Below are 14,710 nucleotides of genomic sequence, written 5' to 3'. Positions count from 1 at the left end.
GAGTTACAAGGATTGGCTGGACTTTTTTCCCTGGAACAAAGGAGGCTGAGAGGTGACCTTGTAGTAGTTTATAAAATCATGAGGTGTGAATGCTCACAGTTCCTTTCCCAGAGTAGGGGAGCCTAAAGGGCATAAGTTTAAGGTAAGAGAGGAAAGATTTAAAGGGGGTCCAGAGAGGCAAGTTTTTCCACACAGAGGGTGGTTATATGGAACGAACTGCCAGAGGAAGTGCTGGAGCTGGACAATATTTAAAAGATACTTGGATGGGTACATGGATAGGAAAGGCTTAGTGGGATATGGGCCAAATGCAGGTAACTGGGACTTGCTCATGTAGGCCTGGTTGGCATGGATGAGTTGGACTAAAAGGCCTGTTTCCATGCTCTATGACTTGTCTGATTCTGTGACTCATTTGCCCTGTCCAGATCACTCTTTAGTTTTATCCATCTCAATTAAATTTCCCTTACCAAAGGAAACTCTCAAGCCTAAACAGTTTCTCTTCATGATGACAACTCTTCAGCCTTGCAGCATCCTCTGCACACTCTTTAGCACATCCACATTCTTCCTGTCGTGTGCTGACAAGAAGACTACACAATACTCTAGCTGTTGCCAAACTAATTTCATACACCCCCTTGTTCTTACATTCTGCACCTCACTCTGTAAAGATATGCCGTCTTAACCACTTTATCTGACTGTCCAACTTCCTTCTGGAGTTTGTGGAGCAGAAAACCACCAAATCCACCACCACCCAATTACCATTCCTGTTCTTTACCTACAATAAAACAAACAATGAAAGCATGATGTAACTATCAGCTTAAAATTATTTACTATTCAGCCTTAGTGGGTTTTTGCATGATGTGTCAGTGCTGGAAGTTGTCAGCTGCAGAATGAGCTTAGCTTCAGGCAGGCTCAGGCTAAGCTCAGGTACAGCACTGGCATGAAGCCCGTTTACACTTTTCTCCGAAATAATCTTCACATTTGTTTAAAAACTAGGAAGAATCTCATCTGCCTGAAATATTTAAAAGTAGTTTGAAAGGGTTATGAGATGCACTCTCTCCACCCCTGGTGTAGAGTATACCTTAAAAATTATCTGCATCCAATGGATATGTGGTAGTCTAAGAGCAGAAACCAGAATAAGCTGTCAGTCCCAGGGCATTTCCCTGGCATCGGGCAAGCAGGCACAGTAGTGTAGCGGTTAGCATAACACTATTACAGCGCCAGCGACCTGGGTCCAATTCCGGCTGCCATCTGTAAGGAGTTTGTACATTCTCCCCATGTCTGTGTGGGTTTCCTCCGGGTGCTCCGATTTCCACCCACATTCCAAAGATGTACAGGTTAGGAAGTTGTGGGCATGCTATGTTGGCGCCGGAAGAGTGGCGACACTTGTGGGCTGACCCCAGAACACTCCACGCAAAGATGGATTTCACTGTGTGTTTCGATGTACATGTGACTAATAAAGATATCTTAATCTTACTATCATCCCTTGCAAAAAGTTATTTGATCATGCACTGTCCATTAACATGAACGAATAGAGGATCACGATTTTCTACAATTTGCTTTGTGGTAGGTGTCTACTGGTACAATGATGTCCAAAAATTAAGTCTGTTGACATCCTTTTAAGTCCTGTTCCCTGTTATACTTGGATGCTAATGTTCATCACAGCACAGCAAAGAAATTGCACCTGAGGTGCATTAGTCACCAGGAAAAGACATAGCAATTTACTGGACCCTACAACTACTTAAATTGAATCAAAAAAATTCAACATCACAGTTTCTTTTGATATTTTTCCAAGGTTTGATAACTTCAAACTTTAGATGTGTTTTCTTTCCCAGATTACAGCAATAAATTATGGTTTCAAGTTTAAATAACAAACCAATATCCAGCTAAGTAAAAGTAATTCTGTAGGTCCTGTTCTTTTCTCTGATGCCTCCATTTTGCCAAGACCCTTCTGTCTCATACAATCTTTTGAATGTTTGGAACTGACAGGGAGCTTCATTTGATGAAAGTGTGGGCAAACCTCCCCCATTTCTCAAGTGATAAAAAGTGACACAAGGAACATATTTTCTTATTCAATGACTAGTTAGGATTTGGAATTCATTGCCTGATAGGATGGCAGAACTAGATTTAATGCTAATCTTCCATGGAGAATTGGGTAAGTATTTGAAGGAGGAAAAATATTGCATGGCTACAGAGAAAGAGAGATTGTGGAGCTAACGAGATTGCCTTTGAAAGAGGCAGCACAAATTCATATTCACTGGGCTGAATGCTCTCCTTCAGTGCTGTACTTTTGTATAATTCTATGAACAAAGACGGATTTGTAGATATTGATTCTGCGATTTTCCCCTCAACGTTCCCAGTGGTTAGGCATTTTGCCAGTGCTAATTTTGTAAAATCAGCTGTTATTTCTGTCTTTAATTGCAACTTCTCTGTTATTATTCTTCCATTTTTAAAAATTCCCCTGCTGCATTTTGTTTTTCCTCCTTGCATATCACAAGGAACCTGCAGAGCTTCTACAGGAACCGGAATCCTTCCTGTGCTTCTAAGTTTACTGTTAGAGCAAACATACGTCCCATGGATTGCATTTGAGAAGGAAAATAAATATCACCTGTTGAATCCTGCCAGTTGTTTGGCGGTGGGGGAAGAGGGAGAAAAATTAGGTGAGAAAACAAAGAAGGCGGCTACAGAGGAAACAATCTGTTTTGGTTTGATCTGTGGCCCACAGGAACCACTAGTCAGTGAGGAAGTGATTCTCATGTCCAGGGTTACTGAGGCCTTTAGAAATTTTCTCAGATCTCAGATGTCAACACAACATCGTGGGCTGAAGGGCCTGTACTGTGTGGTAATGTTCTATGTTCCATGTCTCTAGCTTGGTACGATATTGTACATCATATTTGTTCACTTACCTATCAATCACTGAGCATGAAAATATGTTTAAAAGTCCATGAGAAAGGTGGGAATAAAATGAGCAAATCCATATCTCATCCACCCTCCCCCTCCCTGACATCCTCTCTCATCCCGGTCCCCATCCACCTCTCTCTTTTCCCCTCTTTCCCCCCCCCCCCCCCCCCACTCCTTATTTCTCTCCCCAGGATCCTCACTCCCCCTACAGTATTTCATCCAAAAAATATTGCATAAGCTTGGCACTAAGTATCACCAAACTATTTGATAATGGACAATAGTCATCAGTGTTGAGATGAAGGAGATTACAGATGTACAAAATTGAAGGAATACAGAAACTGGGGCTTAGAAGACTTGAGGAAGTTACAGAGGTGAAGCAAGCTCACAGAGGGATGTGAACATGATAAAAACTCTAAATCCTTGTATTACTAAGGTCCTTCATAAATTGCAGGGTGATCTTATAAATAATTGTGGTTAAATTGTGGACAAGACAGTCAAAATTACAAAGAAATAAAGTGGACTTTAATTGCGGCATTTTGCAAAATTCTGTCAGTGTATACATTTCTGGGGGAAATCTGCTTGGTTAGATCCTCGGGGCTGCCACAGAAGCAGGTGAGTCAGGTCTGAGATTGGTTTGGCAAAGTAACCGGTCAATAGTTTGGCCCATTGCTGCAGACACATAATGTTGTGGAATATGAAATTTAATTAGTACTTATTGCAGCAAAGGAGGCCATTCAGTCCATCAACTCCAAGCAAACTCCCAGCAGAGCAATCCCATTAGCCTGACTACCGACAACCCCCCCTCCCCCACACACCATAATCCTAAAAATTATTCTCTCTCACATGCCCATCAATTCCCCTTTAATTCTTTTCTATTTACCTACACCAAGGGGTAATTTACAATAACTTATTAACCTACCAGCACATCTTTTGAATGTGGGAGGAAACTACAACACCCACCCAGTCACAGGGAGGATGTGTGAACCCCACACAGACAGCTTCCCAGGTCAGAACGGAAACTAACTGCTGCACCACCCATAAAGTGTAGTGCCCAGAACTGGACACAGTACACCAGTTGTGGCTGACCTAGTGTTTTATAAAGGCTCATCATGATTCCTCTATGTTCTCTCTGACTTTATTTAGAAGGCCTAGAATCAATAGGTGAACACAGAACAGTACAGCACAGGAACAGCTCCCTCAGCCCATAATGTCTGTGCTGACCATGATGCCAATTCAGACTGCACATTTGCCTGCACATGGTCTATATCACTCCATTTCCTGTCTGTTCATGTGACTGCCTCTTAAACATTGCCATCGTATCTCCTCCCACCACCTCCCCAGTAGCGTGTTCCAGGCAGCAATCACTCTCTATCTTAAAAAAAATCTTGCCTCTTAAATCTTTAAATTTTCCCCCTCTCACCTTAAAGCTATGCCCTCTAGTATTTGGCATTTCCACCCTGGGAAAAAGACTCTGACTTTCTATCTATTCTATCATAATTTTATATACTTCTATCAGGCCACCCCTCAGCCTCCGATATTCCAGAAAAAAACAAAGTTTGTCCAACCTCTCCTTATGGCTAATACTCTCCAATCCAGGCAATATCCTGGTGAACCTCTTCTGAACCCTCAAGTTTCCATATTCTTCCCGTAATACGGGGACCAGAACAGCACACAGTAGTCCAAATGTGGCTTAACTACTAAAGTTTTATGCAGCTGCAGCATGACTTGCCAACTTGTATACTCAACGCCCCAACTGTTGAGCATGCCACAAGCAGGCTGTGCGCCACCTTTACCACCCTAGCTACTTGTGTTGCCACTGTCAGGGAGCTATGGACGTGCTCCCGAAGATACCTCTGTACATCATATTCCATATTTATTACAACACACAGGGATGTCATTGCCAGCTCTCAAGCATTGCCCTCATTTATTTCCCTGTAACCTATTCTTTCTTACATGCCCATCAATTCCCCCATGATTCTCCTGCCACACTAGACACAATTTACAACAGCCAGTTAATCAACCAGCATTTCTTTGGGATGTGGCTGGAAACCAGAGCACCTGCAGTCAAAGAGAGGATATGGAACCTCCACACAGAATTGAACCCAAACTCTAGAGCTATGTGGCAACAGCTCTATCCCTTATGCTTTTTTAACTATTTGCTCAATCTGCCCTCCCAATTTCGCCAAACAATGCAAACTTACTCTCAGATCTGCTTGTTTTCTGACTTGTGCCATCCAGTTTATATTTTCTCTTCTCAGTTGTCCTACCAAAATATGAGCATTCCACATTTCTCAGCATTAAACTTCATCTGCCACCAATCTGCCCATTCTACCAGCCTGTCTCAGCATCTTTTAAGTATGCTCCCCATAGTTCACTACTTCTCCAAATTTAGAAATCATACCCAGACCACCCAAGTATGTATTGTCAATATATATTAAGAAAATCAGAGGTCTTAGTACTGACCCCAGGATCCCTCCAGACTGAAAAGCAATTATTCACTCCTGAAAATCAAAAAATTGCAGATGCTGAAAATCTAAAAACTGCTTCTACTCTTTCATTACTACACTCTGTTTCCTTCTACTAAGCCAGTTTTGTAGCCATGGTCCTGACAGCCCCTTCCAAAGCCTTAAGTCTTGAAGACAAGCCCATTCTGTGGCACTTTATCAAATGCCCTCTACTTCCACGAGGACATTTCCTTTTTAATCTCTGATTATTTCTCCTTCAACAAACTGTTTTGTTCACAATCAATGACTGTTCACAATTAAAAGTGGAGTTAACTCATGATTAATTTTATTAATTATACATGTAATCACAACATCCTTAACAGTCCTTTTTTAATGCATATACAAAAATCGTTATTTTTGCAAAAATGGTTATTTGCAATTCAAATTTTTGAGACTTAATGAGGTTTCTATTTGTGATTGATTAATCTTTTAAAGATTAGCGTGATGACTCAATTCAATTCAATTGAGTCATGAGCTATGATCGGATTGTCATCATGTGTAGTGCTTTTGGAATAATATGTGTGATTTTAACAAGCTGCTTGTAACACTTTTTCACAGGGTGTAAGTGAGATGATCCTAGCTGGTGATCCCTGTTCAAATGAAATTCTACAGAAAACGAGGCCCATGGGGTTCACTCATTTTTATTTAAAAAGTAACCTTATTAATTTCACTGAGATTTAATGAAATGCAGTAAATATAACATTTAATTGCAGTAATATAATTAGACAATAAATAAATCTCCAGTTAGCTGCAGTCTTTGAGCCAGTTGGTTTTTAAAACTGTGCATGGCAGGTTCAGTACCAGGACGGTACAAAGGTATTTCCTACCGTTGTTCAGATGCAGCTGAATAATGTCCTTGTGGATGTTGCTGTGGATGACTTTGCTTCCCCTTTTGCCTGCAGGACAGGCTCCAGAGAGGCATTTATTAGACAGGACAATTTTGAGATAGTTTGTCCATAGGAAATGCAGCCTTGCTTCAAATATGCCTGGGTGGTGGGGGCTGCTGGTACTGGAAATGGTTTGCCAATTTCTTGTCATGCTTTGGTAGGCAGTCTGTCAATCCTGGAGAATGACCCCTGGGAGTTGCAATTGTTTAGGCTCAATTTGGGAGCATCATGGGAGCTTCTCATTTAGCTCATTGGTGACTCCTCTTCAGCAGGCCAACTTGTGATTAAAAATTGTCGAATGCTCACTAATCCTGTCTCTGTTTTTCATAAAGGTTGGTCAGGAGGGAGGCAATTGTACCTACCACCGGAACCTTCAACCTTGCTTCATACCTCAAGATAAAGAGAACATCTTCCACACAATCTTTGCTTTCTTCACCAAGTCTGGCAGGAAAGTTCTGGTGAGTTTGGGCTATTAGCATTTGGAATCAAAGTGGGATATGGGCTGTGGGTTAAGGAAATACAGTGCAGGATAAGGTGCAGTTTATAGACCAGTAATGTCACAGACGAATGAACCACAAGGTAAGTTATAAACCAGTGAGCGTGATACTTGATTTCTTTATTGAGAGGTGAACATACTTGTGTGCAAAATGAAATGAATAATGTTGGAGCATCGTATGGTCATGATTGTTAATTCCTAAGTGTAGAATAAGATGGTTATGAAGTGTCAAAAGGCCGCTGAAGCTTTCTTTGTTTCTTTTCCCCCTTCACTCCTCTGATAGTCTGATATGAACTGATCATGTCTGAACATAATAATCAAGTAATCTTGAAAGTCCAGTTGCATCCTTGTTGAGCATTTTACTCAAAAACTTGAGCTGGAAGTTTTCAAGTTCCACAGACTCCATGCTAAGGTAGGGAGTAAAAGCAAGTATTACCAAGTGAAAATTTGATGTCAAGCCACATGAGAAGATAACAGCACAACTGACTAAAGGGAGCACAACTGACTAAAGGGCTGTTCAATGAGATAAATTTTAAGGAGTGCCATAACCAGAAGGAAGATTAAGAAGAGAATTCCAGAGTTTTGGACCAAGACAGCTGAAAGCCAGGTCATAAAAAATGGAGTGATTGAAATTCCCCAGTTCTGATGGTGGGATTCAAACTCTGGATCACTTGTCCAGAACTTTGGTTGCTTGTCTAACTATGTAACCACCACACTAATGTACCCACTGAACATGCTGCTCTAAATATTCCCACAGAGACATTTGCTATGTTTGTTTCTCCTCAGCCCCCAGAATCATCTCCAGCAATGTCTCCTTCCTTGATGGTCAGGGAACAGCTCTTCATCAGTCTTTAGCCTATGTATGTTAATGACCTTCCCTTCTGACTTTGACAGTATCATCTTCCTCCATAATCACCTAACTTAAAATATTTTTTTGATGTTTCTGCATGCCTTCTGTATTCATATAAAGATCTCCTTTTGGGTCCCTAGTTGGCTGTTTCCCCCCTTGTACTATATTATTTATAAGCGTACTGAAGGTATTTTGATTCCCTTTTGTATTAGCAGCTCGACCACTCTCCTAATAGCTCTTGTTCTCCTTATTTTGTTCTACTTTCCCACTGATCTTTCAAAATTTGTCCTGATTCTGCTATTGTGGAGGGAGTTCCATTATTTGGACTAGTGACAATGAAGAACTGATGATATAAATGTTTTCTAGTCAGGATGCTGTGTCCTGCCATGTCCTGCTCCCTTGACCTTTGTTTAGTGGCAGAGATCACAGGTTTGGAAAGTGCTATTGGAGTAGTCCAGGTGAGTAACTGCAGTGCACTGCATTTTGTAAATGGTCGATGACAGGTGGTTCATTCAGTTTTATCCTGTTTCATGTTTTGAAGTAGCAGTTGTGATTGGCTGGTTGGGCCATTTCAGAATGGCAGGTATGAGATATAACACATGGGCATAATGTTGAAAATTGTTTATTCTTCAGAAGGTTCAAGCCAAGGTGAAATTTGGAAATCCTATTGTTCAGTTGTGGATCTCATTGCATTCAGGTCCTGAAATTTCCCTACTTCGCTTACAGTGTGGATTCTTCCTAACCTGTGGCATAGATTTAAGGATCAAGCATGGAAGCGAATGACCCTAATTTTCAATATCCTTGATTTTCTAGTTGCAGTGCTTCAAGCAAACAAACAAGACTTGCGCACTGCTTCTGTGTAGTCCTATGCTTTGTGATTAATTAGTTAACTGAATAATGGAAGTGTGCTTTCCATGCTTGCTAATTCTTTTAGGATTGCGATAGACCTGGCCGACCTTGTTCGATCATCAACTGTGAATTAAGCTCCATAGCAAAAGAAGAAACCAGAAACATTGATGTACGCTTGCTGCTGAATACTGAGATATTGAAAAAGGTGAGAGTAATTCAGACCATATTGCTTTTGTCCATAGACACAGAAACAGTGCCTTTGGTACCAGCCATCAACCACCCTTTTACACTAATCCTACATTAATTCCATTTTTATCCTCCTCATATTCTCACCAACTGCCCCTGGATTCTACACTAGGGGAAATGTACAGTAGTTGATTGACCTATCATCTCGCACATCTTTGAGATGTGGGAGGAAACGGGAGCACCAGAGGAAACTCGCACAGTCACCAGGAGAACCTGCAAGCTCCACACAGTCAGCATCCAAGGTCAGGATTGGACCTGGGTCCTTGGTATTGTGAGGCAACTCTACTAGCTTTGCCACCGTGCTCCACAGAAGCTGAATAAGAAAATCACTTAACGCCTTCCACAACAAAGACTTTTGGTGCAGATTGCATTTTATCAGGCCAATCAGTTTAAATTCAGAGGTAAGGAAGATGCCAGACATAATCGGGGGAAAGAAAGTGACCAAAATGAAACACCAATATGGACTTGTTAAGGACAAATCTTGCTTTACAAACATGATTGAGTTGTTGTTGCAGTGACAGAGGATTGAAGATGGCAATGCAGTCGATATCATGTATACAAACATACATCATAAGCTTGTCAGCAAGACTGAAGCACTTGGAATAAAAGTAGTGGAAGCATGATATGAAGTTAACTTAAGGACAGGAAGCATGGTGAATGGGTGTTGTAGTTGGGTTGGAAGAAAGTTTGCAGTGATGTTCCTTGAGAGTCAGTACCAGGAACACTGCTGTTTTTGAAAAGCAAAAAATTTGCAGGTGATGGAAATTCTGAAATAAAAAACCAGGAAATTCGAGAGATGCAACAGAAGAGGCAGCACCGGTTGAAAGAAACACAGAGTCAGTGTTAATTTCTAGTATCTGCAAATTTTTGCTCTTCATTTGAAGGTTCATTGACCTGAAACGTTAACCCTGTTTTTCTCTCTCTCCACAGACACAAGTAAAAGCAGAAAATGCCAGAAACATTCAGCAAGTCAGACAACATCAGAAACAGAAGGGTTAACTTTATTTCTCTTTCCACAGATACTACCTGACCTGCTGAGTGTTTCCAACATTTTCTGTGATAAAAGATAAATTGATGAAAGGGACATGGTTCATAATGAAAACATTTTCATGCAGCGACAAACAGTCTGCTGGAGGAACTCAGCGGGTTGAGCAGTATCTGCGGGGGGAGGAAGGAATTGTTGACATTTCAGGTTGAAACCCAGCATCAGTCCAGATGCAATGCTTGGACCCGAAACGTTGACAATCCCTCCCCACCACACACACAGATTCTGCTTGGCCACTGAATTCCTCCAGCAGATTGTTTCTTGCTCCAGATTCCAGCATCTGTGATGTTTTGTGTATCAATTTTCATGCAACGAGTGGTCAAGTTCTGAAATTCACTGCTTGAAGAGGCAGTGGAAACAGATTCAGTTCCCACTTCCAAAAAATAATTAGATAAATATTTTGTTCAGAAAACAAATTTACAGGGCTGTGAGGAAAGAGCTAGAGAATAGGATTGACAAGGTTGTTGTACAGAAAGCTAGTCTAGGTACAAACAGCCAAAAGACTTTTACTGTAAGAGCTCACTACCATTATCAAGCATTCTTCATTTAGTTACAATATAGGATTTGTGTTAGTAAAGTTCCCTGTTTTGCTCCAATAGTTTGTCTTAACCTGATGCTCAGGTATGTACCAGAAATCTAAAGGCACAATATTTCTAATGTGAATTCTGCCTTCTGCCTCAGCAGCTTAAATGGACTGCTTTAGTGTAAAAGCGAGCTCAAACGCATATCATTCAGAGCTTTCCTTCTGGCTGGGCTAGATTCAAAGTCAGGCCCAGAAAGCATGCATACACACCAGAGAGGAAATGTTGGGGGTAGCAACCCCTGACCTAAACTGCCATTATTATGGGAAAGGAAAGTGCCTCTGATGATCCATTTTTGGCATAGACACCTACCCACAATATTTAAATTGGATGATTGACATCTGATCCTGACAGTGTTGCCAAAATTGAGTGCCAAAGAGTACTGCAGCATTCAGATCAGTGGCACCTTTGAGTTTGGACTAGTGACTTTATTCACCTGTAATAAGCAAGTCCTGTTACAGAAAATGGCTGTGAATAGGTAGTTACAGTGTCAGGAATATGGTCAGGTCTTGATCTGTGCATTGACCATGAGTGTAAGAGTTGTCATCATTGTAATAATCGTCTCCATTTCTATTTGTAGGACAGTGCCTCTGTTATTCAGTTTGTTACCAGGGCCAAAGGAATGGTCGCAGAAGATAGAAGAATAGTGGAGGTGGCAGGTGGACTTTCCGAAGATGCAACGGTGAGCAGCACTTCATAGAGTTGTCAAATCATGGAAAATTTATGACATTGAAGATGGTTATTCAGCCCATCATGCCTCTGGCAGTCAAAAAAGAGCCACTTTGCCTAATCCCATTTCTAGCACTAGGTCCATTGCCCTGCAGATCATGGCTCTTCAAATACACATCCAAGTGCTGTGGTGAGGTGAAGGATTCTGCTCTTACCACCCTTTCAGGCAAAGATTTCTAGATCCCTGCTGCCCTCTGAAAATGTTTGCACATTTGCGCCCTAATCATTCTGACAATTTGGTTCTTAGTTTTTAACCTTTTTCAAAAAAAAAGCAAGTGCTTCCTATTTATTCTGTCTAGGCTCGTTGTGATTTTATATACTTCAGTTAGGTCTCCCTTCAGCTACTGTGCTCCAAAGAAAACAGCGCTAAGTTGCCCAGTCTTTTCTCATAGCTGTAAATTTTCAATGCTGGGCACTTATACAGGATATTTAAATTGGATGGTCAGCCTCTGAATCTGAAATGGCCGAATCATTTGAATACAGATTGGGTCCCATGTATGGATTCACAAGGCTTAGCTACACCTCACCATCACCCCTTCCAACATCTCTAATCTTTCTAAGTTGTCAGACCATTTCTCTATTGTCTGATTCTGGATGAGCCAAAATTTCCTGCGATTACAAATTTTGAAGATCACAGCCACTATCTTTGTCCCCTGTTGGAAACATCATTTCCTATCATTTCCATTTTCGTTTTGCTCCAAGAATATTCCCAGGCTGAAACTGATGAAATACGATCTTGGCAGAGTATTGGGCATGGGATGAGCTTCCAACCCTACATCATTTCCATCATAAAGACTGTTTATTTCCACTTCCATCATACTGTTTCCATTCCTGCCTTGCTCACGTGTTACTAAAGCTCCCAGATATGTTTATGTTGCCTCCAGACTTAACTGTTCCAGCATACTCCTGGCTGCCCTAATATTTTCCACATTCTGCTAAATTGAATTCATCTAAAATCCTGCTTCTGATAATGCTAATCTGCATTCTGCTTATCGCTCCATGGTAGTTGTCACTCCTGGTCCAAGAATGTTTTGATTGTCAAATGCTCTTCATAATGTTGAACTCCTGACATAGGAATACTTCTCCTCATCTCTGATAACTTCTGTCACCCTACAATCCTGCAAGAAGTCTGCATTCTGGTCTTGTGTATCAAACAGTTTCACCATTTTGTCCCACTACTGGCAAATGTACCTTCAACCACCATGGCCTTAAGCTCTGAAATTCTTCTCGATCTCTGTTTCGTCACCTTTCTCTGTACCAATGATTCAGTCTTTGATTCTGCATTCATTTTTTTTCTGTTCAAATCCTTTGTGAAGTATGTTGAAATATTTTACGATGTTAAAAATACAATGGACAGGAAATTCTTCTGCATTGCAGAAAACTTGTGCTCTGCATGATTGACTTTTTATCCAAAACCATGTCAAGTCCTTTGTGCACGTGAAACATACCTGTACAGGTTGAATTTGCATCCTCTGAGCATAGGATGTGCATATGGATCGGGCTCAGGTGTAATCGCATGGAATCCAAACTGCTATTGTGCATTCAAGGGCACTCACACTCAAACAGGCTTTAATTGGATAGGTGAGCACTGCTTCAGCAGCAGGTGAAGGAGGCAGAATTTACCTGGTCAATTGCAGTAGAATCCAATGCATCCTTCCAGTTGTGTACTCCCAGAAGTGTGTGTTTCTTAGTGCTGCTTCCAGCTACTCCTGGTAGTTGTTAGTGTCTTGACAGGCATGTATCCAATTTCCAACCACGTTCCCTCCCCAACCTTATCCGAGCCTCAATGGGTGTCCCACCCTTTCCCTCCACCACTTATCAGGTGTCTAACCCTAATGTTTCATCCTCCAGTACCAAGCCTGGTGATGCATCATCAATGCTCTCTTCAGATGATCTTCTGGTCTCTTGAATCCTTTCCACCCCTGCTCCAACCCTTCCCAGTCCCACTGTCACCAACCTCAGGGACTCCCACGACATTTAAGAAGGATCTGGATGAGCACTTGCATCACCATGGCAAAGTAAGCCACAGATCGAGTGCTGATGAACGGGATTAGTACTTAATGATCAGCATAGACATGGTAGGATGAGAGGCCTGTTTCTCTGCTGTATGACTCCATGGCTCTGTTTTCCCAGGCCAACAGATCAGTAGTTCCCTGTTTTCTTAAACAGTGGAGCAGCACAGTGGCACAGCTGGTAGAGCCATGGCTTCAAACACCAGAGACTCAGGTTCAATCCTGACATCGGATGATGTATCTGTGGATTTCACATGTTCTCTCTGTGACCACCTGGGTTTCTTCCGAATACTCTGGCTTCCTCCCACATAGAACATAGCACAGCGAAGCACAGCACAGGAACAGGCCCTTAAGCCCACGATGTTGTGCCAAACTAATTAAACTCATAATTAAATTTCTAACTAAACTAATCCCTCCTGCCTACACAATGTCCATATCCCTCCATTATCTGCACATTCATGTGCCTATCTAAGAGCCTCTTGAAAGATCTATTGTATTTGGCAGCGCATTCCAGGCATCCACCACTCTCTCTGTAAAAAAACTTGCCCCACACATCTCCTTTGAACTTACCCCCTCTCACCTTAAATGCATGCTCTCTGGTATTAGACATTTTGACCCTGGGAAAAAGGTATTGGTTGTCTACTGTGTCTCTTTTAAGCTTATAAACCTCTATCAAATCTCCCCTCAGCCTCTTCTGCTCCAGAGAAAACAACCCAAGTTTATCCAACCTCTCCTTATAGCACATGCCATCTAATCCAGGCAGCATCCTGGTAAACCTCTTCTGCACCTTCTCCAAAGCCTCCACATCCTTCCTATAATGAGGCGACCAGAATTTAAGGCAATACTCTAGATGTGGCCTAACTAGAGTTTTATAAAGCTGCACTGTAACTTTCCAACTCTTTGTTCAACTCTACTAATAAAAGCAAGCATGCCATACCCCTTCTTTACCACCCTATCAACCTGTGCAGCCACTTTCAGGGAGCTATGGACTTGGACCCTGTGATCCTTCTATATATCTTGCCATTATCAGTGTACTGTCCCTTTACATTTGATCTCCCAAAGTGCAACACCTCACAATTAGCTGGATTAAACTCCATCTACCATTTCTCCGCCCATATCTGCAACTGATCTATATCCCACTGTATCCTTTGGCAATCTTCTACGCTATCCAGAACACCACCAATTTTAACTTACTAACCCATCCATCTACATTTTCATCCAGATCATTTATATATATATCACAAACAGCAAATGTCCCAGTCCAGATCCCTGCAGAACACCACCAGTCACAGACCTCCAGCCAGAATAAGCCCCATCGACCACTACCATCTATCTTCTATGGGCAAGCCAATTCTGAATCCAAACGGCCAATTCACAGTGGATCCCATGTATGTTAATCCTCTGGATGAGCCTCCTTGTCAAATACCTTATTAAAATGCATGCAGACAACACCCACAGCTCTACCTTCATCAATCACCTTTTCGTCACGTCCTTGAAAAACTCAATCAGGTTATTAAGACATGACTTGCCCCGCACAAAGCCATGCTAACTGTCCCTAATTAGGCCATAGTTTTCCAAACACTCATAAATTCTATCCCTAAGAATCCTATCCAGTA

The 14,710-nt window shown here is 41.7% G+C and overlaps 1 protein-coding gene across 2 annotated transcripts in view; it reads left to right on the top strand.

The window, feature by feature from the left end:
* The window catches only part of itga9 (integrin, alpha 9), a 421,660-nt gene that overhangs the window by 375,968 nt on the left and 30,982 nt on the right, over window positions 1–14,710 (top strand). For both annotated transcript variants that reach the window (XM_052022797.1, XM_052022798.1), the window contains 3 exons: window positions 6,619–6,744; window positions 8,567–8,686; window positions 10,934–11,035. In XM_052022797.1, coding sequence (XP_051878757.1) covers window positions 6,619–6,744; window positions 8,567–8,686; window positions 10,934–11,035 — 348 coding nt within the window. The remainder of the gene's footprint in view (window positions 1–6,618; window positions 6,745–8,566; window positions 8,687–10,933; window positions 11,036–14,710) is intronic.

The sequence above is a fragment of the Pristis pectinata genome, chromosome 9 (genome assembly GCF_009764475.1).
Source record: "Pristis pectinata isolate sPriPec2 chromosome 9, sPriPec2.1.pri, whole genome shotgun sequence".
NCBI lineage: Eukaryota > Metazoa > Chordata > Chondrichthyes > Rhinopristiformes > Pristidae > Pristis > Pristis pectinata.
The sequence above is the reverse complement of the archived record's forward strand: the minus strand, read 5'-3'. Positions and strand labels throughout refer to the sequence as shown.